The sequence below is a fragment of the Homarus americanus genome, unplaced genomic scaffold (genome assembly GCF_018991925.1).
Source record: "Homarus americanus isolate GMGI-L3 unplaced genomic scaffold, GMGI_Hamer_2.0 scaffold40565, whole genome shotgun sequence".
Classification (NCBI taxonomy): Eukaryota; Metazoa; Arthropoda; class Malacostraca; order Decapoda; family Nephropidae; genus Homarus; species Homarus americanus.
Window position 1 is genome coordinate 3,911,158 of NW_024735503.1, and position 23,707 is coordinate 3,934,864.

Here is a 23,707-nt window from a genome sequence, read left to right on the forward strand (position 1 = left end):
TCTTTCAGTAGTTCTAAATGAGAACTCAACTGAACTGCAGAAGGCACTGAAAACTGTTAATGCTTACACATCATTGTACTTCTCTCAAGTTCGCCTCAACTTCTCAAAAAATGAGGAACCTAAGAATACTGAGAAAAATATACCAAAATGGAGAGTAAAGAAGGACATTGTTTCTAAGGTAGGCTTTGACTTTTTCTTCACTACTGCTAACCTTTGCCAGGGTGGCTTTATCAAAACAACAGGTGTGTTCTGCTACACATTTCTTATTGGTGTGTTCTGAAGTACACATGTGTTACAGGTGTATTCTGAAGCACTTAGTTATACTAGCTAGTTAGAGAGAATGGATGACAATAAATAGGTAATGGGGGGGAGGTGGTGAGTGTTGCTCATGGTTCTTGCTGCCCTGGAGGTTTTTAATTTTAAGTCTAATTTTCTGTTAATTTAGTTGAGAATTTACCATACACATCATCTTTCTTCGAGTATATTTAGTGTACATACAAAGAATATTATTTATTTTGTTATTTTATTTTTAAATTTATTTTCTGAAGCATGTCTAGTTCAGTACAGTACAGTATCTAATTTTAGGACCATTAAAACTGCATCTCCTTTTGTGTGCTGTGTATCTTTTACTGAAACTTGTTTTAGTCCTTTTCTGTGTTGTAGTCTTATGCCCACTGGGCAAATTTTTTCAGATGAAAAGAGCGAGTTGATGGTTTGAATTTTTTAAGTAAATGGCAGATCAATGGTAAATAACTCTTCAATTCACTATGGTTATGATATTTTTAAAATAAATTGGGTCAACGGATTGTAAATAAGGGTTAAAGTTGCTAAAAGTCACGTGATTGCGTAAAGCTCTGAGATTGATTAGTCACGTCACAGGTTGGCTCGAGCAGCCAAGCAGAGCCTGGAGGCAGCCATCTGGTGGTGTATGTGTTGTTACCAAGAAATACTAGGACTTGTGGCCATATACAATGTTGATATACAAGCATACCTTATTCTTATGTTAAAATTAATTACTGCTCAAGTATCATTGTGTGTATTTACTTTACTGTGTCAAATGATATAAAGACCGATAACTCCAACATGGAGTTTTCATCACTGTTCTCTATTTCATGTCTGGAAAATATAAGTTTTGTCACTGATGTCTATATTTAATGTTGTGGAAGGACTAGGACTGGTAGTTGTCAACCTTCTTGGCTGTGGAACGGCTCAGTAAATAAATATTATTAGATAATTAATTGTGCTTTACTGTGCAACACCGTAATACTATATTGAATACAGTATATAAATATTAATAAAAGCATTAACTAATTCAATGGATATTTCCAATAGAAATGAAGGTCAAAATCGTTTATAACACATCGCAAACCATCAGAAAAAAACATAAGTTTGCATGTCTTAAGTACAGGAATGACCAAAACTTAAAATTTGGCCAACATAGCCTATCTCGAATCTAAACATCCAAATACTTATGGTAGTTAAAGTAAAATTTTACCCATTAATTAATATAAATGATGATATATCCCAGCGCTATTTTGTCATTTTAACTAGCACCAGGTATTCTCAAAACAAAGTCCAGACAATGTCATTACTTCTAAATTGACTCTTATCTCCATCTAGCACTGATATACTCTGTAAATGCACTGGAAAGAAGAGAGTCTACCAGGTAAGAATACAAGACAGCTGAGCTGGTGTGAACATGGAGTTTTATGTCCATAAGCTGCTCTTCACAGCACATTTCTTCACTTATGAAATGTCCATGACTTAGACTATTAAACAAACACCCGTAAAACTTACTTGAACGTGGCATTTGGGGTCCGAAAAGGCCATCCTTTGTACAACCTCCGACGCAGCGGTGAGTTTGTTGGAGAAAGTGGTCTGCTGGAAAACTGGTGACGCCATTGCAAACGGCAGCCTTGTTTCTAAATATACTTATCTCGACTATTATAGCAGGACTTTAAACTTTTATTACAAGTTATATATACGTGTCACTCTGAGCAGTGGCAGTGTATATTTCTTGTATTATAATATCAGAACTGACAACTCGTCCATTGTGAACTCTTGGAACAATCTGCCAGAGAGTGTTGTGATGGCACCGAGTGTGAGCTCATTCAGGGGCGAATTTTGACCAACACTGGAGCAGGTTCGATATATTCAGGACAGTGCATGCAGTATCTGCCAACAGCTCGTGTTAAGCGTGACGACATGGCGGCTAATGAACTGATCAGTGGCAAAAGGATAAAAAATGGGTTGCTGTACCTGCGTACTGTACAGATATATGAGGCCTCTGCATTACAAGGGGTGAAGCGCCAAATTAAAAACGGAGGCATATCGTTTAAAGGTCCTCAGTTCAAAAAACTATAACTTTATTGTTTTTAAGCTGAGGGCTCTTTTTTATCGTAAGCTCAATCCTCTCTAGTGAACTGTGAAAACTGGAAGTTAGTACAAGTGCTCCTCTACAAGAACATTCAAACACAAACTTTCAGAGATACAAACATCATCACTGAGGGGTTACCTGCCAGAACAGGTGTTTAATGTGGATGAACTGGATTTTTTAATTTCCAGATAGAACAAACAGTATCTAAGAGGAGAAGAGTAAGCCAGGTTTTAAGGCTGTATTAAAGGGTATAGCTGTACTAAATATCCATAATCTTTTCATTTTTTACAATGTTTGGTGTCTACAAGAGTAAAGATTGGACTTACAAACAACTGGACTTACAAACAAGCCTTAGGAACGTAACACGTTCGTAAGTAGGAAGAGCACCTGTACTGTGAATAGTTATTACAGTGTGGTATGCTTTAACGAATCTTCAGTAATTGGTTTTAGAACCTCGTTTGTTAAAGCATTCGTTAAGTTATAGGATTAATCCGTCCCAGGCCCCCAAATACAACCACTTAACACTGAAAAATTTCTGTGGAAATTGTAAAAATCCGGTACTTTATCTTACCTTAGTGTTGTTCAGCATGCAGGACAGGAGGCAGAGGAGGGAGGAATTATGGAGAAAGAGTTGGAAGGAGAGGACTCATCCTTCCCTAGCCCTCTTGGTGACTGTCTTACAGGCACTTTGTCTGTTTTTTATAATTTCTTTCTTAGTTTCAAGGGTTATTAGCTTTCTCACTCGCTTTGACGATTATTGTTACAATTGTACACTTGTATAACAAATAGTTATAAAAATAACACGAATTTCCACATCAAAAGACTAAATTTCAACAAGTTCACTTGCACTGATACACAATATGAACCAATATGGACCCTGACGTCTCTTGCTATGAGCCGCGGTACAACAATATTCATGCCCAGGACGAAATAGTCCGCGTATTCATCCGCGTTAGTTTGTTGGGTTTAAGTTCGTTATAGCATTCTCAATTTTATAGGTAAAACCGTTAGTTATAGGAATACTCGTAGTAGAATCCGTTAGATTACAGCATACTTACTGTATTTATCGCGACTTGAATGAGAATAACTACCATCATGTATGGTTGTTTGATCTTCAAACCAACAATAACTTGCGTTTTCTCAAAATTTTCTTATTACTGTAGGCTATACTGTAAAACAAGTTAATGATCACCAAAACAACACTCGTCTTCCCACCCCCACCCCAAATAATAATAAAAAACTCATTTGCCTATCAGTAATTTTCTTTCCGTCCCTATTATTAGCCAAAGATTTATAATATTGTTAAGTATAATAGTGTGTAATAATAAGGAAACACCACTACACCATCCCCTCATTAACTCTAAAGTAATAAATACACCGTAGACATAATGGTTTAGTTCGAGTTTTTAAGACCAAATTTTTAGGCAAAAAATTGGGGGTCGTCCTATACATGCGTAATAGTTTTGTTAGGTTGAACCCGTGCATGATGGGAAGGGCGAGGAGCAACTTTTAGCTTCAGACATGAAAAATATTTACCATTTACTGCCAGTAAACAATGGAAACGTAAAATATGTACCAATTAGTAATGAAAAGTTGTGCAGTTCCTTCAGCAAATGAAGCTCACCAACTTACAATAGGCTAAATTACCTTACAACGTGCTTTCAGTAGTCTATGTTGAAGTTCTTAGCACAGGCTAACTTATCATATCACGGTATCACAGTTCTCATTGATCTACAAAAAATACCGGTAATAAAAACCTTTTCGATATTTCACACTTAATATAATACCCGGTAATCTACTTCAACCTCCTATTGTTTACAACGACGCATGACACACCACCAGCTGTTGTGTATCAGCTAGACGGTACACGTGTTTTTCGAATCGTTTTCAGTTAAAAAACTGTTACATCACATGTATATTTTACCTTAACTGTGCCTGAATGAATATATTCTCGGAAATAAATAGTAGTTTTGCTGAAACGTGATGTATTTTAATGTAAAATAGGATAAAATACATGACGAAAACAAAAGATTTTACCTAACCTTCCGATGTTCAAGAGAAGTTACTCGTTTTTTTAATAGTTTTTGGTTAAAATATTGTTATATTACAATGGTATTCTATTCATACTGTGCTTGATATAATGCATTCACGGAAATGTAATATTTTTGCTGAAATGACGTACGTATTACAGTGGAAAGTGGGATAAAATTGTGACGAAAACAATGACTTTCGCTTTCTTTCGTTCAAAAGATGTTACCGTAATCGCTTTTCGAATGGTTTTCAGTTAAAAAACTGTTGTATTACAATAATATTCTATCCTAATTGACTTGAATAAATACTACGATACCATATTTCTGAATATTTTCATTAAAATCCATCAAAATCATTTTCCTTGTCATCGTCTGCAGCACCAAACAGCTTCTCCCAGTCCTCTCCTTGAACAGGGCTAGAGGGTACGTGTTTTTCGAATCGTTTTCAGTTAAAAAACTATTACATCACACGTATATTTTACCTAAACTGCGCCTGAATGAATATATTCTCGGAAATAAAAGTAGTTTTGCTGAAACGTGATGTATTTCAATGTAAAATAGGATAAAATACATGACGAAAACAAAAGACTTTACCTAAGCTTCTGTTCTTGAGATGTTACTCGTTTTTTAATAGTTTTCAGTTAAAATGTTGTTATATTACAATGATATTCTATTCACACTGTGCTTGATATAATACATTCACAGAAATGTAATATTTTTGCTGAAATTACGTACGTATTAAAGTGGAAAGTGGGATAAAATCGTGACGAAAACAATGACTTTCTCTTTCTTTCGTTCAAAAGATGTTACCGTAATAGCTTTTCGAATGGTTTAGTTAAAAACTGTTGTATTACAATAATATTCCCTTCTAACTGACTTGAATAAATACTTGAATGGAGATATACAATATTTTTGTTGAAACTACCCACGTTTCAGTGTAAAGTGTTGTAATTATAAATGGTAAACAATTTGCCTTCGGCACTCGTGTTTCATGCACGGCGAGTCTCAGTTTATAGGACGTAGAGCGTTTTTATTGAAGGTTTTGTTGTTCTATTACCCTCAAAAACGTGGGTCGAACTATAAACGAGGAATATCGTAAATTAACGATTTCTTGGTCAAAAAATCAGGGTCGACCTATAAACGAGGGGGGGTTATAGACAAGTATATACGGTACTAATACAAAGGCGGAGAAAGTTTGCATAATCTTGGGTAAAAACAGTATTATGATAATAGTATTACAATCTTACTTTGTTTAGTTCCTTCGTTTTATTATCCCTGACGATTGTAGTAAGTTGAAGTTATGTAAATCCTGAGGAGTGCGTATAACTTTAATGGCCTCATCAAAATCAATCACATACTGTTCAAAGTCTTTCTCTGCCCTCTATAAAAATTGCTCTTCTCACTCTGAACGGGATGTGACCACCTTTACTTGCTGTACTGAGCTCACAGCCAGATAAGTAGCTCCCGGCCTGAGGCGAAATGGCACTCTATTTTTCAATGATTTTCAACCATATTTCTAGTCTACCTAGAGGGTTACATCCAACGCCAACATGTAGAGGATGGGTGAAAATAGTAATATCCGTCAAAAAATGTATTTTGCCCAGGGTTGTGCTTTACCCCCTTGTAATGCTGAGCGCCTCATATCTCATCTGCAGGAGCGTTGATTGACGTACATGTACAGTAAGCAAAAGAGCTCATGCCGGGATAATTCTCAGACATTTGGTCAGCTGTTATTGATGGCTATCCAACAGTTGCTGAATAAATTGATTTACAGGAAGGAAATGAATCAGAAATCTTTGAAAAGAGTCCTTCCTGGTATGCAAAACATGTGCAAGAGAGTCAGTATTTTCTATAGGTCATCAAATACCAAGATGCAGCTTGCTGTAATGCACCAGGAAGTTCTTACTTTTCAGTTATCACCAACAGATTCTTACCATCACCACTTCCCCTTGTACAGACAGCAGATGGCTTATTATGTTGTTTTGATGATTTGAGTGCCAAATATCTACAGCTCTTTGTCAATCTAGTACTGGACAAATCTGTGCTACCAGCATGGGCAGTTAAAAACTTTCCAAAAGACGTGCCATATGATTTGGCATGTCCTCGTCTGAAGAATGAGCTACAGAAGCATATCTGTGGAACATGCGGCAAATACTTTGCTTCAGTCAAGTTCAAGACTTCTCATACAGTATTAAGAAACACTGCTCAAGTTGCAGTAGCCATTCTATTGTGAGTGCTCCAACAGAAAGGCTGCGATTTCAAAGACTAGCTGCCAAGAGACAAAGGGAATTCATGTGTGTTGTCTAGTACATTGAAAAAGAAGAGTACTGTATGAGTGGCACATGGAGGAAGAATTGGATACTGAGAGACTTGAAATGCCAACTGAGATCAGGGCTTACAAAGGAACACCAATCATGACTGTACAGAGTAGAGAACCAGTGTGGCAGGAAAACTGTTAGATCTGGGACAACACACATGAACCACCCCTGGACACTTAAATGTTTACACTGAGAACCGAGTTTTCAGAAATATACAGGGTATAAATATATATATATATTTTTTTACATGCAAACAATATATCAGGAATATATTACATAAAATATATTTGCTTTCATTATTAAAGTTGCATTACAGGTTGTACCTCTCTAGTCCGGCAACCTCGGGACCTGACTGGTGCCGGACCATGGAAATTGCCGGACCATGGAAATTCACCCTTTTCCTGGATAGATAGTGTCTTGTGCTTATGCCTGGAAGCACTAGCACCGCTTTCTCTGCGTCATGGTCTCTTTGAAGACATATTGAAGGGTTAAATGTTGTATAATAGCTTCTCAAATTTCGCGAGTTTTTAATTCTTAACGTATTTTATTGGAACACACAAAAAAATAAATAAATAAAAATTTTGACGGCGGAAACTTGAATTTCGACGGGTTTGAACGGCCCGCCAACGTGCAGACGACGTGCATAATCGTGTAAACAGCGTCATTTCTCTTATGTACAAAAGATTCATTATTGTTTATTACTGAATGTCTTTTTTATTGAATTAATGTTTATGTGTGCAAAATGAGCAATACAATTCATTAATAATACGTAGAATATTAAAACACACGAGGAAATAACACAGCATTGTTTTCGTTGATTACAAAACCAGTGACTGACTGGTTCTACATATAAAACTGAAGAAAATAAGACCTTGGTTGTAGCTGTAGTAAAATTAATATGGTTGTTTTAAGTAATGTTATTTAATGTTAATAAATGGAACAATAGAAGTAGCTAACGATAATGGTAAAGAAAAAAGAGAGATCGCATATGTAAGTGCGCATGCGCACACGTGAAAACATATCGTCATTACTTTACATAAGAACATGAAAGCAACACTTATTTACTGTTCATATATATTTTAATTAATGTTTCTGAATTTGTTTTTATTGAATTAATGTACGTGTGCAAAATTAACAATACAATTTATTAATAATACGTGGAATATTAGAGTAGACGAGACGGCTGCTGGCATTGTTTATGTTAAAGCTTACAAAACCAGTGACTCATTGGTTCTACATATAAAACTGAAGAAAATAAGACCCTGAGCTTAGCTGTAGTAAAATTAATGTAAAAAATGAATATGGTTGCTTGAAGAACCTGTAATGTTATTTAATGTTAATAAATGGAACAATATAAGTAGCTAACCATTAATGGTAAAAAAAAAAGTGAGACTGCTCGTATGTAAGTGCGCACATGTGAAAATATATCGTCATTACTCTACATAAGAATATGAAAGCAACACTTATTTACTGCTCATATATATTGAAGGGTTAAATGTTGTACTCTGTATAGACAAGCAGAGAGAGAGAGAGAGCAGCCGAACTGCCGGATGTAAACAAACCTTAATTTCCCGCGGCTTTTTTTTTTTTAAGGGGATTAGCCCACCCGGGCATAGGTCACTGACCCACATTGGGGCCTGAGGGGCAAAAATTTAATACTCCTGTAATAATAATAATAATTCAGATAAAAAAAAAAAAAAAAAGCTGCCTATCTACCTATTGCACAAACTAAAATCGTTCCGGACCACGGGAGTTTCCGGACCACAGAATGCCGGACTAGAGAGGTACAACCTGTACTTGCTTTCACGTTTATCTGAAAAAATAGAATATGCATGCATTTGTCAAGGTATAGGAAGACTTAAGTATATATATTTTCTTTGTAATTTTAGTAATTTTTTTAGTATTTTTTTTATTTATTTATTTTAAATATTGGGCACCCCCTACATCCTTGTGTAAGGTGAAGCGCAGAAGCGTTTATGCACCCAACAGGGAAGCATGCTACGTTCATGCTTGCCTTAATGTCTCATGAGTTATGGGCGTAGAAGCCTGGAGAATCAATGATTTATGTCATCAAGTTATTGGAAGCTCCAACAACTCCCTGAATACGAATTCGCAACTTTCGATTTACAGCAGGTACCTACTTTGCTGCTAGGTGAACAGGGACTAAGGGAGGCTGGGAAGTGTGTCCGAACAACTTTCCACCGGCCCGGGAATCGAACCCATGACACCTTGCTTGCGAGGCAAGAGCGGTACCGCTCAACCCACCGGCGCCCCACACTTTCAGTATTAAAGAATTTCAAAGATTACATCTGTATTATTTAGACTTTACCTGTATTTTATTTTTTACTGTTACCTAACACTTCTTCTGACACCTCCCCTCCCCATAACACACTGTAACACCTGACTTGATACCCCCACTCCCCTCTGAGTTACATAATTTTTTAATGGCCCATTGGTTTAAACTATTGGTTAACCCTGAGTATAGGTATAATTTCCAGTGTGTAGGCAGATTCTGTGAATTACTGTATTGCATACAATAGTTACCTACAAAATTCCCTCAACACACTTTTGCATTATCTGGCATGTGATTTAGGTTATTTGTGTGATTGGCTTATAACCGGTTAACATGTAAAAATACCCTGTAGTTAGTACATGTGCAGAGAAAATGTAAATAAATAGGTGTTGAATTTATTATATTATTGATGACTGACCCGCCGCTGATTTTTCAGAGAAAACGATTTAAATAAAGCCACAATTTCGTACTTTGGGCAAATGTGTTAAAAAGTGGTTACTGTATTTCTAAATTAAACCTAACCTAACCTTAGTTGATAAGAAAAACAAATGCCAGAAGTGTTGTGAGAAGACCTTGCCAACCTAACCAAAGAAATCTACCTAACCTTACCTTACTTCCTTACCGTGGGGTTCCACCCCTCGGCATGTTAAACAGAAAGAAGTTAAATTTTTTGTGGATGTAAGAGCAGCTGCCTGGACCATGTGGCTCATAGACGTACACTGGCATCAATCAGAGCATTAATTATGATTTGGTGTTTACATACGGGGATGCAGCATTACTGCCGAGAAGACAAAGTAGTGCACGTCTAGGTGCCTAATTATCTACCAAACTAATAATTTTCCAAATAAATTTTTATATCATAACTCATTGATGAAGATATAGTATGAACATAAGCATCAAAACAAATAACGTGTCGGTGGACTAGTCATCAATATTAGCCTATTATTGTAATCGATAATTTTTTACTTTGTTTTGTACAATATTAATGAATTTAATGATAGTATACATAAGTTTACATTCCTGTTTCAGGCATCTGTTGACGCTCGGACTCGGTTTTTAGTAAAAGGTCTTGGTGTCCACCTGACTGAGGGAGGTCGTTTAAGAAAACTTGAAGACTTACGCAACCACCTCAGACAATACCCACAAGCTAAAGGAGTAGCTGTCAAGGTGAGCTAATTAGTGATTAGATAGATAGATAAATAAATATTCAGTAAAACTGTCATATAAGTCGAAACTGATTCAGCATCTACACAGTGCAGGTATACAATGTACTGTACAGTAGCTAAAAAAAGTATCTGCATACTCTTTGTGAAACAATATGAGACCACCGAAAATAGGTATTGGGATATGCATGTCGTCTCCTTATACTATAAGAGTGTAATCACTTCACCGATTATTTTATTCCTATATGCCAACTCACTCTCTGTGTTGGTTACTGAAAGGCAGTGGGTGAAGACACGCATACCAACCCTCCCGAGACATCACGAGTTGTACGTATAATTTCGGAAGCCATCGGACCCACCCTGTCAGACACTATTTTAGCTACTGTACATAGACAGTGCAGGTATATTAACAATGTACAGTTGCCTCCACTCCCACCTTTAACAATGAACTTGGTCTCCCCGAACAGTGTGGTATCGCTGTAAAAGATTCCAAGCCAAGTGAAGGGTATCAATGACAGTGAATCAGCAAACCTCATGTGATTTTTTGTTCTAATCATAATCCCATTGTTAAAGATGGAACTGGAGGCAACTGTACATGGAAAGTTCAGGTAGATCAACACAAGTGCTGTACTGTAATCATAAAGTAGCTTTCAGTGAACTGTTACTATACTCTAGTACAGTAATCACAAGTTCAAGTTGTAGCACCCACGGTACACTACACAGTATGCTGGTAAGAAATAAAACTAGCAGTGATTGTTCAGCAGGTGTGTACAGATTTCCATGTAAGGAATCCTGGCAGCAATTGTGTTACCTGCAGGCCTGGATTAACCATAAGGCTAATAAGGCCCTCGAGTTTAAGCCTTAATTTGTGTTTCTTAAACTTAAATCTGTCATAAGTTCACAACTTCACAATGTGGTTAAGTAAATTAATTTTGTTATGTTTATTAACGCTCTACGGTTATTACAGTACAGTATATATTAGAGTAAATACCCCCTTTTTAATTTGTATAATACAGTATACAGCCTCATGCCCCCTCACAATCTTAATCCAGACCTGGTTACTGGACATTGTCAAAGGTGACTGCCGCATAATGCCTCGAGGGGGAATCCCGACTGGAGTTTGGGTGATGTGTGTCAGGATGTAATGCGAGTGTAACCTTACCTGTGACCTTACCCCACCCCCAGGCCCCGCTCCGATTATCCCTTCCCTACGGGATAATCGGTCAGAAGCTGGTGGGTCATGCAGGTCAACACTGACAATGAAATTATGTTACTGATAGGTCAATTACTTGACCAATGCATATGATACCTTTGCATCGGTCAGAATTTTTTGAGCAATGCAAGTGCATCAGTTGCATCAGCCAGGATCTGGCCCTGCACATATAGTACTGTACTGTACAATATAGTCACACCATCTTTGCTTAGTTTAGAGTCTCATATATTTTTTTTCCAGTGGAAACATATGGTAGTTTTTGCTTGAACAAATTTATTATGTTAACCAATAAAAATACAAAGGCTATGAATATACTCTACAGTGCCAGGGTGGCAGCATGACTTTCTTAACAACCAGCAGTTTGTTGAGTTTTTTTAAGTGTTGTTTTAATGTACCTTTTACTGTCTTCACAGAGAGGAGGTATTCAACGATTATTGAAAATCGTAGAAAGGACAACGAATGAATCGGTGAAATGTGAAGCACGGGAAGCTCTGGCCTTGTTGGGTTACACATCACCTGTTAAAGCTCATGGCATTAGACTCCTGACAATTGATGGTGGAGGTGTGAGGTAAGTTATAGTTATCATTTATTTTTCACTTCTATTCTTCCTTATCCTACCTATAACACCTCACTCCCCAAAGAAGCTCCATTCTAGAGGTGGCCATGCCAGATGAGCCTCCAGGCTAATAATACATAATGTATTACTTTGTATGAAAATTGAGGGTATGATTAAGTGCAGTATGTATGGATATTTCAGCTTGTTGTTCACCTGTCTTACACCTCTCTCAATAGTTTTGTTCCTCTCTTCTTTTGGATTTCTCTACTCTCTTGGTCCAGCCCAAACAAAAGTGTCAGAGGAGTAAAGTTGTATATACAGTCGATAGAGATTAATTATCCTTATCTATTGCTTTATATATTTTTTAATTCATTTGATTATTATTTCATGCTCTTATATATTGATTTTAAGTTCTCATCCCATTTCAGAGGCTTGGTCGCCTTAGAAGTACTGAGAAAAATTGAGCAAGAAGCAGGTCATCCTATTCATGAACTCTTTGATTATATTTGTGGTGTGTCAACTGGAGCTATTCTTGCTGTCATGATGGGTAAGATTACTGTATGTACACTACAGTATGTGGATTGTGGTGTGACAACTGCAATAGGGGAGGTAGATGTGAGAGGCACATGTGTCAGTGTTTGTGCATCACACTAGAAATATTTTAAGTTGACCAAATGACAATGTCTTTCAGCAAAATTATTTCAGATCTCAGACAATATCAGTACAGTACTGTAAGGTAAAACCACCATTCAATAATTTGTAATTTTTCATTATTTAGCCATTTTCAGAAATTGCTAACCACTTTTGCATAAGTCAAAATCCCCCAAATGAACAACCATTTGAATCAGGGTTGGCTGATTAAAACAAATGGTTTAACCAAATGATTTAAACCAAATGAATTAAGCCAATGGTTTAAACCAATTGATTTAAACCAGATGGCTTAAACCAAACAAAAATCAGTTTTTTTAATCAATGTCCCTTGTCCTGGTTTAATTAGTTTGTATTTATTTTTATTACTTACAGATGGTTTTAATGATTTATAGTAGATTTGGAAAAGGCATATGATAGGGTGCACAGAAAGGCATTGTGGGAAGGACACTTAACCTACCTTATTGGCTTACCGTAACTATATTGTTGTTATTAAACACAAATCTACTGTACAAAAACAGTTGATGAAATGCAGCAAAGCCTGGAAACATCATCCAACTGTTATTGGCTGAACGAAATCATTGTTGACAACCCCTTATCCGAAATTCCGAAAACCGAATTATTTTTTTTTATTTGAGCAAAACTTTTTTTTTTTCCTTTTTTAACAGGGGTTAGCCCACCCGGGCACAGGTCACTGATCCAGATCGGGGCCTGGGGGCGAAAATGAAATACTAATTATAATAATAATTACAGTAAAACCTCGATTAACTGACCCTCGATTAACCGACTTTCGGATTAACCATCAATCCCGAACTCCTAATTTTTTTTTTTTTTACGGGGATTAGACCACCCGGGCACAGGTCACTGACCCACATCAGGGCCTGGGGGGCGATAATGTACGGTAATAATATTAATAATGATAATGATAATAATAATAATAATAGTAATAAAGAACCATAAATGCAAACATGAAAAAAAAATCAAGAATGAGAAACAATATACCGGTATGTATGTTGTGTTGTCAATAGTAACAGAAGCAATTGAGACCCTGCAATTGTGTGTAAATGAGGTAGAAAGTCAGATTAGCAACCTGGGACTTGGTCACAATTTTTGTGATGACATGTTCTTTACTTTTATCCTCTTCGCCACTCATCGGCTCGTTAGCCGCTTGGGTGATCGGTCACGTCTCTGATTACTTTTCCTTTTCATTTATCTTCTTCACCAAAAGATTGGCTCCCTAGCCGCCCGGGCGATCGGTCACGTCTCTGTCACGCACTGTTGGCAAATACTGGGCATGCACCGGCTCCTGAATGTACCTGAACCCGCTCCAGTGTTGGTCAAGTCTTCTCTTGAAATAGCTCACACTCGGTGCCGTCACAACACTCTCTGGTAGATTGTTCCAAGAGTTTACAGCCCTCACTCCAAAAAAGTTTGCCCTCACGGTTTTCTGGACTTGCGGCTTCTTCAATCTTGAGCTGTGACCCCTTGTGGGGCGAGCGTCCGCCAGCTCCAAGTAAGGACACTCAACTGAGTAGTGCCCCCTGAGATGCTTATACACCTCAACTAGGTTACCCCCTTGCCCGTCTGTAGTATAAGCTAAGCAAGTTCAGGCACTCCAATCTCTCAGGGTAGCTGAGGTGCCGAAGTGCAGGCACCAGTCTGGTGGCCCTCCTTTGAACATTTTCAACCAACTGACAGTCCCTAGCATATGACTTTTCCATTTTTTATTCACGGTTTCTGTGCTGTTTCATATTTATTTACTAAAGTGGTTAATGTTTTAAAGCAAATTCTAGTGAAATATGAATGGCAAATGAACAAAACTGAATAGAGGGAATTAAATGAGGTAGGTTAGGGAAAGGTATTTTGAAAATGTATGTTTTATTTCCGTAAACTTTATGTACTATTAACCGACCTTCCGGATTATCCGTCGGCCCCTTCCATATGTGGTCGGTTAATCGAGGTTTTACTGTATTCATAGTAAATCAAATTTATAATAAAAAATATATAAAAATTAAATAATAATGTGGGTCAGTGACCTGTGCCCGGGTGGGCTGATCCCTGTAAAAAAAAGAAAAAGAAAAAAAAACCCTAACCTAACCATCCTGAAATCCGAAAAATTCTGAAATCTGAAATGCATCTGGCCCCAAGGATTTCAGATACAGGTTGACAATCCCTTATCCGAAATCCTTGGGGTCAGAGGCATTTCGGATTTCGGAATTTTTCCCTTTTCAGAATGGTGAGTTTTTTTTTTTTTTTTTTTTTATATAGCCCACCTGGGCATAGATCACTGACCCACATCAGGGCCTGGAGGCCGAAAGTATAATAAAAATTATAATAATAATAATAATTCATAGGTCTAGGTTGTGTTTCTCACTTTTGATCTTTTTTTCATTCATTTCAAGGTTTTCTCTATTTTTAACAGTTTTTATATTGTTAAAAGACCCTCTTTATATTACTCCTGATATTTCTGTTCTTAGATCAGCAATTTCTTTAGATATGTTTTCACTTGATACTACCTCTACTCTGGTAAGAACTATTTATAGGCCGCCAACAATATCTTTTACTCTATTCATTGTCCTTTATCTTCCATTAACTCTTATTGTTATTGTAAAAATTTTTAATCTTTATTCAAGGCCACTTCGATTATCTTATTAATGACGACACCTATTCGCAAAAGCCATCCCCTCTTTAAAATTACTAACGGAGCTTTAGTAGATATACCTATTCCAAGAAATATCTCAACATTCTGAAACTTTGGATCTTTATTAGGCTTATGCTTAGTTGTCCAAATTGTTTCTGGTCTTTTTCTTGCTATACACAATACTGCACATATTGATTTAGCTTTCTCTAGTGTACTGTATTATTGTTATTTTTATTAATTTTATTATTATTATTATTATTATTATTATTATTATTATTATTATTATTAATGTTATCATGTTTTATTTTGGTGTATTTTTATTAAATTTTTTTATTTACTATGAATAATTATTATTACTCTTACATTTTCGCCCCCCAGGCCCTGATGTGGGTCAGTGATCTATGCCCGGGTGGGCTTATCTCTGTTAAAAAAAAAAAAAAAAAAAATTTGCCCCACAAAAAAAAACTTCGGTTTTCAGAGCCTTTCGGTTTTTGGAATTTCGGATAAGGGGTTGTCAACCTGTAATGGCTTGTCAACCTGTACACAAACAATTTAAAAAAATACAGATAATCATCATTGACTTTGTTGGTAGCAGTTTACAGTACAGTGGTCCCTCGGTTAAAGAACACAATTTGTTCCACAGAGTCGTTTGTTAACCGAATCCATTATTTCAATGGGATATTTGGTAATTGGTTCCAACTCACAGAAAAGTACATACAGAGTATAAACAAAATGCAGTAAAGTACACTTACTTTGAGGTGTGTATGTAGAATGTTGCTGGTTGATGATGATGGGAATTAGAAGTGGGGGTGGAAGAGAAGAAAGGAGAAGAGAAGGAAGTGGGGATGGAGGAGAAACCGCCTTTCTTTGGACCCATGCTTGATGCAGTAATTTCACCAATAAAATTTTAAGTTCACTAGCTGTAATTAAAGATTATTTTATTTAAATCAACACTGCACTGTGCTATATATTATCAATATGTTACTAAAATTTCAGAATGACCAATAATTTTAATGTAAAAATGTAAAAATACTCTGTATTCAAGAGAGCGACAAACACGATGTTTCCTCCACTGTAAACAAAGTTAAACTGACGTTTTGGTGGGTGAGTCAAGCGGCTGATGGACGCACAAAAACTAGTTCTTTGTACTGCATATATTATGAATATGTTAACTAAATTTTCAAATGACTAATAATTTTAATATAAAAAATGCAAAAATATTAAAGAGCACAACCTTCTTGATATTTACTCCACTGGAAACGAATGTAAACATAGAACCGATTACTGTATTGGCGGACTAGCCGATCAGCTGATGTGCACAACAAAACGTGTTTGTCGTAAGGATTTCGTTAATCGAAGTTTTGTTCGTTAACCGAATTGAAGATCCTTATGGGAGGTAATTCGTTAACCGAAATTTCGTTAATCGAACCGTTCATTAACCGAGGGACCACTGTATATGGTTGTTCATAATTCAGAAATTTCTTTATTTTGCAATGAGTCGCACATATTAGTACAGGTACATTATAAATTAAAGAGGCTTTACTGTAAATACTGGTACATATGTGTTTCTTCTGTTACTGGTCAGAGATTTAAACTGATTACTTTGTTGTGACCAACTTTGAGAAAACAAAGTGTTAAAGTAATATATATTTTTCCTCTCACTGAATTGAACACACTTTATTTTATTGTTTTGTTTTACCTTTATTCCAACAAAAACTGAAACCTTCTAAATAAGATACGGTTAATCTGATATCATGAGAATTTATGATTTATGGGTCATTTTCCATGTTACATAGAATTAAGAGTGAATAATTTATGTGATTAGCTTTCATTCTCAAGGTACAGTACAGTACTACTCTGTTGGTATAGTGATGAAAGATCTTTACTTTCAGGTGTACATCGATTTTCATTAGATGAGTGTGAGACAATGTATAGGGAACTGAGTACACAGATCTTCACTCAGACAACTTTTAAAGGAGCCACCAGTCTGTTCATGAGGAACTCCTACTACGACTCTAATTCTTGGACGGAGATACTGAAAGAGCACATGGGTGCTAAGTCCCTCATTGAAACAGCACGAGATGCAGATGGTCCCAAGGTAGGATATGAATGAATTTCATGTCGTATAGAATCTGCAACCGAAAAATTTGGAACCTAGAAGCTTCCATAAAATGGATACTGTATTTCATAAAGTGGACACTATCATGAACATGTGTCCAAGGAAAGCATACTGTTTATGCAATAAACCATAGTACAGTACTGTACTGTACTTGTGTCAATTTTGATACACCTGTACTGTATTGTTAGTTTCTACAGATACCTATATGGTACTATACACTAACTTTCTCCATTATTCTCAATCTAATAAAGTCAACAAATAAGCTTTCAATGTCTCACACTACCACACACAGTCACTGAGCCAGTTGCCTGATTGTCCAATTTCTTCTCATTTATTTGCATGTAACACAAGGAAAATTAAATAAAATAAAAATTTTTTGTACTGAATTCTTCAATTTCGTATTTAAAATGTTCAAATATTTAAAAAAAATAAATTACAGTACTGTACACTACTTTTGGAAAGTAGTTTTTCGGTTGAGTGAGTGGCCATTGTCATCCTTCCATCTGTACAGGTTTCACTATTAAAATTTCTCCATAATTCATTAAGACGTAATGCCCAAAATAGTCACCGTGCATCATTGGGACCATGGTGGGAATGCTGGGAAAAAAAAAAACAGTACAGCACAGTACAGGTAGTAGTATTCTTGCATCCAGTTTGAAAGTTTTATCTGGGAAAGGTGTATGGATGCCTCAGTAGTGTAGTGTGTGTGTCTGGTGCCCGGACGCAGCAGCAGAAGCCATAAGGAAATTAACAGAAATAAGGTGAAAGAAATGAGAGGGAGATGTACAATGTTCAAAAGTATAAAGACAATTTCTTATTAATCTCTGTTACTGCTTGTTTTATGTGTACAATGCTAATTAATTGTTATATTTTCAGCTATGCCTCGTCGCTACATCAGCCAACACAAACAGAATCCAGGCGTACCTCTTCCGTAATTACAATCTTCCTTACCGAGTTACTAGTCACTACCAGGGAACATCATTACCTCTAATCTGGGAAGCTGTGAGAGCCTCTGCTGCAGCTCCCGGTTACTTTTCTGAGTTCAGGATAGGAGACCTGATATTATTGGTAAGTGGCAATGTTATTTGTAATGATTAGCCTTTTGTTCATCATTTTCTTGTTGATGGTTTTAGCAGATGTTTCTTCCCATGTTTTAGAATATAGAGGTAAATTTTGAGGATCTGATTTAAGACCTACTGCAGTGCTAGAACCCATGATATTATAATATATCAGGTGTCTCATGTTGTTATCCTAAAATATTTTACAGGTACACTACTTAAATTCTTTTTACTGTACATACAGGGTATTCCTCCTTTTTTTTTTGTAATTGGTTATTTTTTTATAATTTTAGGATGGTGGATTATTTGTAAACAACCCAACTGCAATTGCTGTTCATGAGGCCAAGCAGTTATGGCCAGATGTTGAGCTCCAATGTGTGGTATCAGTGGGTACTGGAAGACATGAACCCATTGCCAGTACCAGTGAGGCATCCATCAGCTGGGCTACACGCATTAGAACGGTTCTCAACAGTGCTACTGATACTGAAGGTTAGTTTCACTGATATTCATCCCAACTTTATAGAATATGTTACTCTAAATAGTGGGTTGTTTAGAGATTCAGAACTGGCCTAATAGCCATGAGGAAAAGTTTCTTAGATTAAATGTTTCTTTCATTTCTTCTTGCTACATTTTACATACACAAGTTCTGTAATTTGTGCTTTATAAGATTTTAATGCCCTTGAAAGATAAGCATTATTAGATTACTGACTGAATTTCTCTTGTGTCACCAGGGGTCCACACCACCATGCATGACTTGCTACCCGGCAAAGTGTATTATAGATTCAACCCGTATCTCAGCGACGAAATTGGCCTGGATGAGATTGGAGAAGAGCGCCTGTCAATAATGATGGAGGACACAAAACTATACCTACGTAAGAATGAGATGAAGATCAAAGAGGCTGTCCAGGGTCTCACCAGGACCAAGAACCCATTAGACCGTGTTAAAGATTGGTATCAGTATCAGCTGCAGGTGTGGCCATCAGTATAGGTTCATGTATCAGTCTCCGTTACAGGTCACCAATTACCGGTACTAGTCTTAGGTATTACAGTAAATCAGTCACAAGTTTGGTTATCAATATAAGTTACAGATCGTGGAAATCCCTTATGAAGTACTTGCATGTATAAATTGCTAAGACTATCAAAAAAAATATTTGAAAACAATAATTACTGCATTGTGAGAAACATCTTTTATAAAAATTAAGGTATAAAAAGAAAATAGGAAAAAGGGACACTACTTACAAACTGTAAGATGTCTGTGGTGTGAGAAGTGAGGCAATATGGGAAACTGGAGTCTTGGGTGGGGATGCCAAGAGTTAAGTACAGGTAAACCTCTATTTACGATAATTCGCTTTAACAATGCTGATATATTATGACCATTTCCTTATTTGTGGTGTAAACAGACTCGCATTAATGATATTCGTCATTCCACCAACTCGCCAAATGAAACCTATCACACTTCATTTGTCAGCTGAGTCATCTACCCGAACGCCGCCGTCTGGTGAAGTACAGTCCAGGCATTGTTTCTTCTTGGTTACATGTGTTTAAGGTAATGGATTTCAATGTTTATTGGTCAACATCAGTGTTGCTTTATTACCTTACATTCAGAGGACGTCACTAAAGTTCACTTTGTACTCTGAAGTTCTGTCATTCTGACTGTGAAGTGATATGTGAGCCTGAGGAGTGCTCCACGAGTGACCCACACACTCATCATGTGAATCCTACTGCACCGAGCTTAGTGAGGAGGAAAGATGTTACTTTAGATGTGTTAAGGTATTCTGAAGAGGGGGAACAAGTAGTGTATATTGCTAGAGCTCTAGGTTTGACATTTAACATAATTTCTGAGGTTTTCCTATTTTTTGTTTGAGATCTTTTTGTTTTGTTAAAAAAGTCTAAAAGGCTTTATTTGAGGTAAATCTCCACATTTAAAAAAATTATGTTATTTTGTTATCAAAAAAATTTATTATTAAAGGTTAGAAGCAAATTTAAATACTGTATCATAAAAGTTGTTTAATGTATCATTTTGTTGCATTTATATTAACTTATTGGATGAGTGAATGAGGGAGGTCATCTTGTGAGCCTTGAACCCTAACTCAGTTTCCTATAGACCCTTTGTATTTTTTTTACCTGGTTTCTACTTGCATGGTGTTCTTTAAGGATGTAACCACTGTGTACTGTACATTGAGGTGAACTGTAGTTATTTGGCAGCTTAATACAGTACAGCATTCCCTTAAAGCTTGCAGAGGTTAGGTAAAATGGATCCTGTGAGAAAGCAAAATCAACGATTTTTTCATGTCGTCCCAGGAGTGTGCAAAATACATATAAATAGCTATACACACATGTACACGTGTATAACAACATTTTATATGCATAAGACAATATAATAAACATGAAATAACATAAATAACTAAACATAAACATGAAATAACACTTACTGTATTGTAGTGTTGACTCCTCTTGATCCCTGGCAACTCTCCCCTTGCCATAGGTAAGGTGAATGATGGTTATGATGATGCTGATGAAGATGATGATGCTTGGTGATGATGTTCACTGCCCCTCACCCTCGTCATCCTTTCTTGCAACTTGTCTAACATCTTCATCTTCTCTATGTCATCACTTTCATTTCCCTCTTCTTAAATGAGGTTTCAATGCTAGAATCACTTGCAGGGTGTTTAGGAGGCATGGTGAAACACAATGCTGCAAAGAAGCCAGTAAGTGAACATCACTGGGAGGAGAGCATACTGCAAACAATGCTAGGTGTGGGGAATCATGTGCGCCACCTTGTGGCCGCAAGCTCACTCCAACAGCTGACGCTCGCCCTGAGCACCGCCTCTCAGCTTCAAATATATTTTACTTATTTTCCATGGGAATCCGCGAGTTTTCGAGGGACGCAAGCTTTAAAACCGCGAGCCTTGGGGGAATATTGTATTACAAAAAATAAGCAGAGAAATTTTTTAACTTTTTAAAAGAAATTTATATTATTTTAACTGCTGTACATGGCAGATATTGTATAGATATAGGAATTTTATTTATGAAAAGGATACATTATATTAGTTGTAACTGGATGAATATAAATTCACTTCTGGCATTGTACTTAGACTACTACCAGAGTGTTCTTAGTGATATATTAAATTTACCTGTGATTTACATATACCTGTACTCTCCTAAATAGTAAATTTATGTTTTTATATATTGTACATCAATTGATGTTAGACATATGAGCACTGTTATTCAGCTTAGTTTGATTAATCTTGACGAGAACAGCACTTATTTTATCCCATTCCTTTGTATTAACATGGTTGCTTTTCGTGTATGAGGATGGTCAGCCCTAGGGCCACTTTGGCGTGAATTTGTTTAAGGTGAAGAAACTGTTGCCAACACAACAACCACACCATAAGTTAATGAGTTGCATGGCCCAAAGTCAAGGAATAGTTCAAGAAGACCAGACAACTCCCCATCTGCACTAGCTAACCATTACCCCGGAACACAATCCGCAAATTGATTAACATCCAGGTCCCCAATTACTGCTAGGTCGACAGAGGCAAACGGCATAAAGAAATTGCCCATAGTTTCACCCTGCCCTAGTTCAAACCTAGGACCATTCACTTGAGAGGTGAGTATGCTGACCATTACACTACCTGTTGCCAGTAATGGTCATCATTTCTCCCAACCCATACACGTGTAATGCCTCCCACGATGCTGTTCTGTGCACCCTATCATATGCCTTTTCCAGTTCTCCTATAAAACATTAAAACCATCTGTAAGTAATAAAAACCAACAAAAAACTTAATGAAACCAAGAAAAAAGGCAAAGATTAAAAAAAAGTTGATTAAATTGGCCAATCCTGAATTATGTATATGAAGATAAATATATACAGGTTGACAAAACCTTATCCGAAAACCTTGGGGCCAGAGACATTTTGGATTTTGGAATTTTTTGGTTTTCAGAATGGTTAGTTTTTTTTTTTAGCCCATCCGGGCACAAGTCACTGACACCACATTGGGGGTGGGGGGGGGAATAGAATACAAATTATAATAATAATAATTCATAGGTCTAGGTCGTGTTTCTCACTTTTGATCTTTTTTCATTCTTGGATTTCTTTATTATTATTATTTTATTATTACAGTATTATTGTTATTATTATTATTATTATTATTATTATTATTATTATTATTATTGTTATCATTATTATTTTATTTTGGTGTATTTTTAATAAAATTTTTATTTACTATGAATAATTATTATTATTATAATTATTATTACTATTACATTTTTGCCCCCAGGCTCCGATGTGGGTCAGTGATCTATGCCCTAGTGGGCTAATCCCTGTTTTAAAAAAAAAAAAAAAAAAATGCCCCACAAATTTTTTTTTTCGGTTTTCGGAATTTCGGATAAAGGGTTGTCAACCTGTATTATTAATAAGTTCAACTGTGTGTAAATAAATTTATATATTTTATTGAATAATAAAATATTTTATGGTATATGACTGTACTGTGTCGTGTTATGTTTAGGTTCACGTGTTCTTTTCTGTGCTATGTAAGTTTAGCCAAAAAATTATAAGATTGATATATACAGTGATCCCTCGGTTAACGAGCGCCTCGGTTAACGAGATTTCGGTTAACGATTTACATTCCATAAGATTCTTAACTTCGGTTAACGAGCAATCCCTCGATTAACAAGTTTTTTACGAGCCGACTTCAACATGTTTTCGCTTGCATTTGGCGGTCCACCAGCTGTAGTATTAGTCCGCCAATACAGTAATTGGTTTTAGGGCTTAAATTCCTTACTATTTTAGTAAATATCAAGGAGTTTATACTATTCAATAATTTTAAAAGTTTAATATTAACATTTTTAGTCATTTTAACAATTATTGAACATAATTGAAGGTAAAGAAACTAGTTTCTGGCGTGCCATCCAGCCTGTTAACACACCAGACAGGCGTTAGTCTCTGTTTTCAGTGGAGGTAACATTTTGCTTGAGACTCTCTTCAACTAAATGCTTTTTTTCTGTGTTTCCAAGCAAATTATTGGTAATTTTGAAATTTATTTTACATATTGACAATATATAATGCAGTGCAGTGTTGATTTAAAGAAAATAATCTTGAATTACACCAAGAGAACTAAAATTATATGGGTGAAATGGTGCCATGGGGTGACTTCTCTTCCACCCCAAAGCCTTCTCTTCTTCCTTCTCCTCCACCCCCATTCTAATTCCCATCATCATCCAGGAGCCTTCTACATACACACCTCAAAGTAAGTGTACTTTTCTACCTTTTTTTGTTGAATTTAGGCAAT

General features: G+C 36.3%; 1 protein-coding gene across 1 annotated transcript; it reads left to right on the top strand.

The window, feature by feature from the left end:
* Positions 1-7: 7 nt before the first annotated feature.
* On the top strand, positions 8-22,170 carry LOC121871218 (calcium-independent phospholipase A2-gamma-like; the record flags this gene model as incomplete). The annotated part of the gene is made up of 8 exons (XM_042373411.1): positions 8-178; positions 10,048-10,185; positions 11,808-11,962; positions 12,379-12,497; positions 17,132-17,337; positions 18,235-18,426; positions 18,710-18,905; positions 19,148-22,170. Coding segments are annotated over 8 exons (1,434 nt in total), but the record flags the coding sequence as incomplete, so codon positions are not given.
* Positions 22,171-23,707: the final 1,537 nt, after the last annotated feature.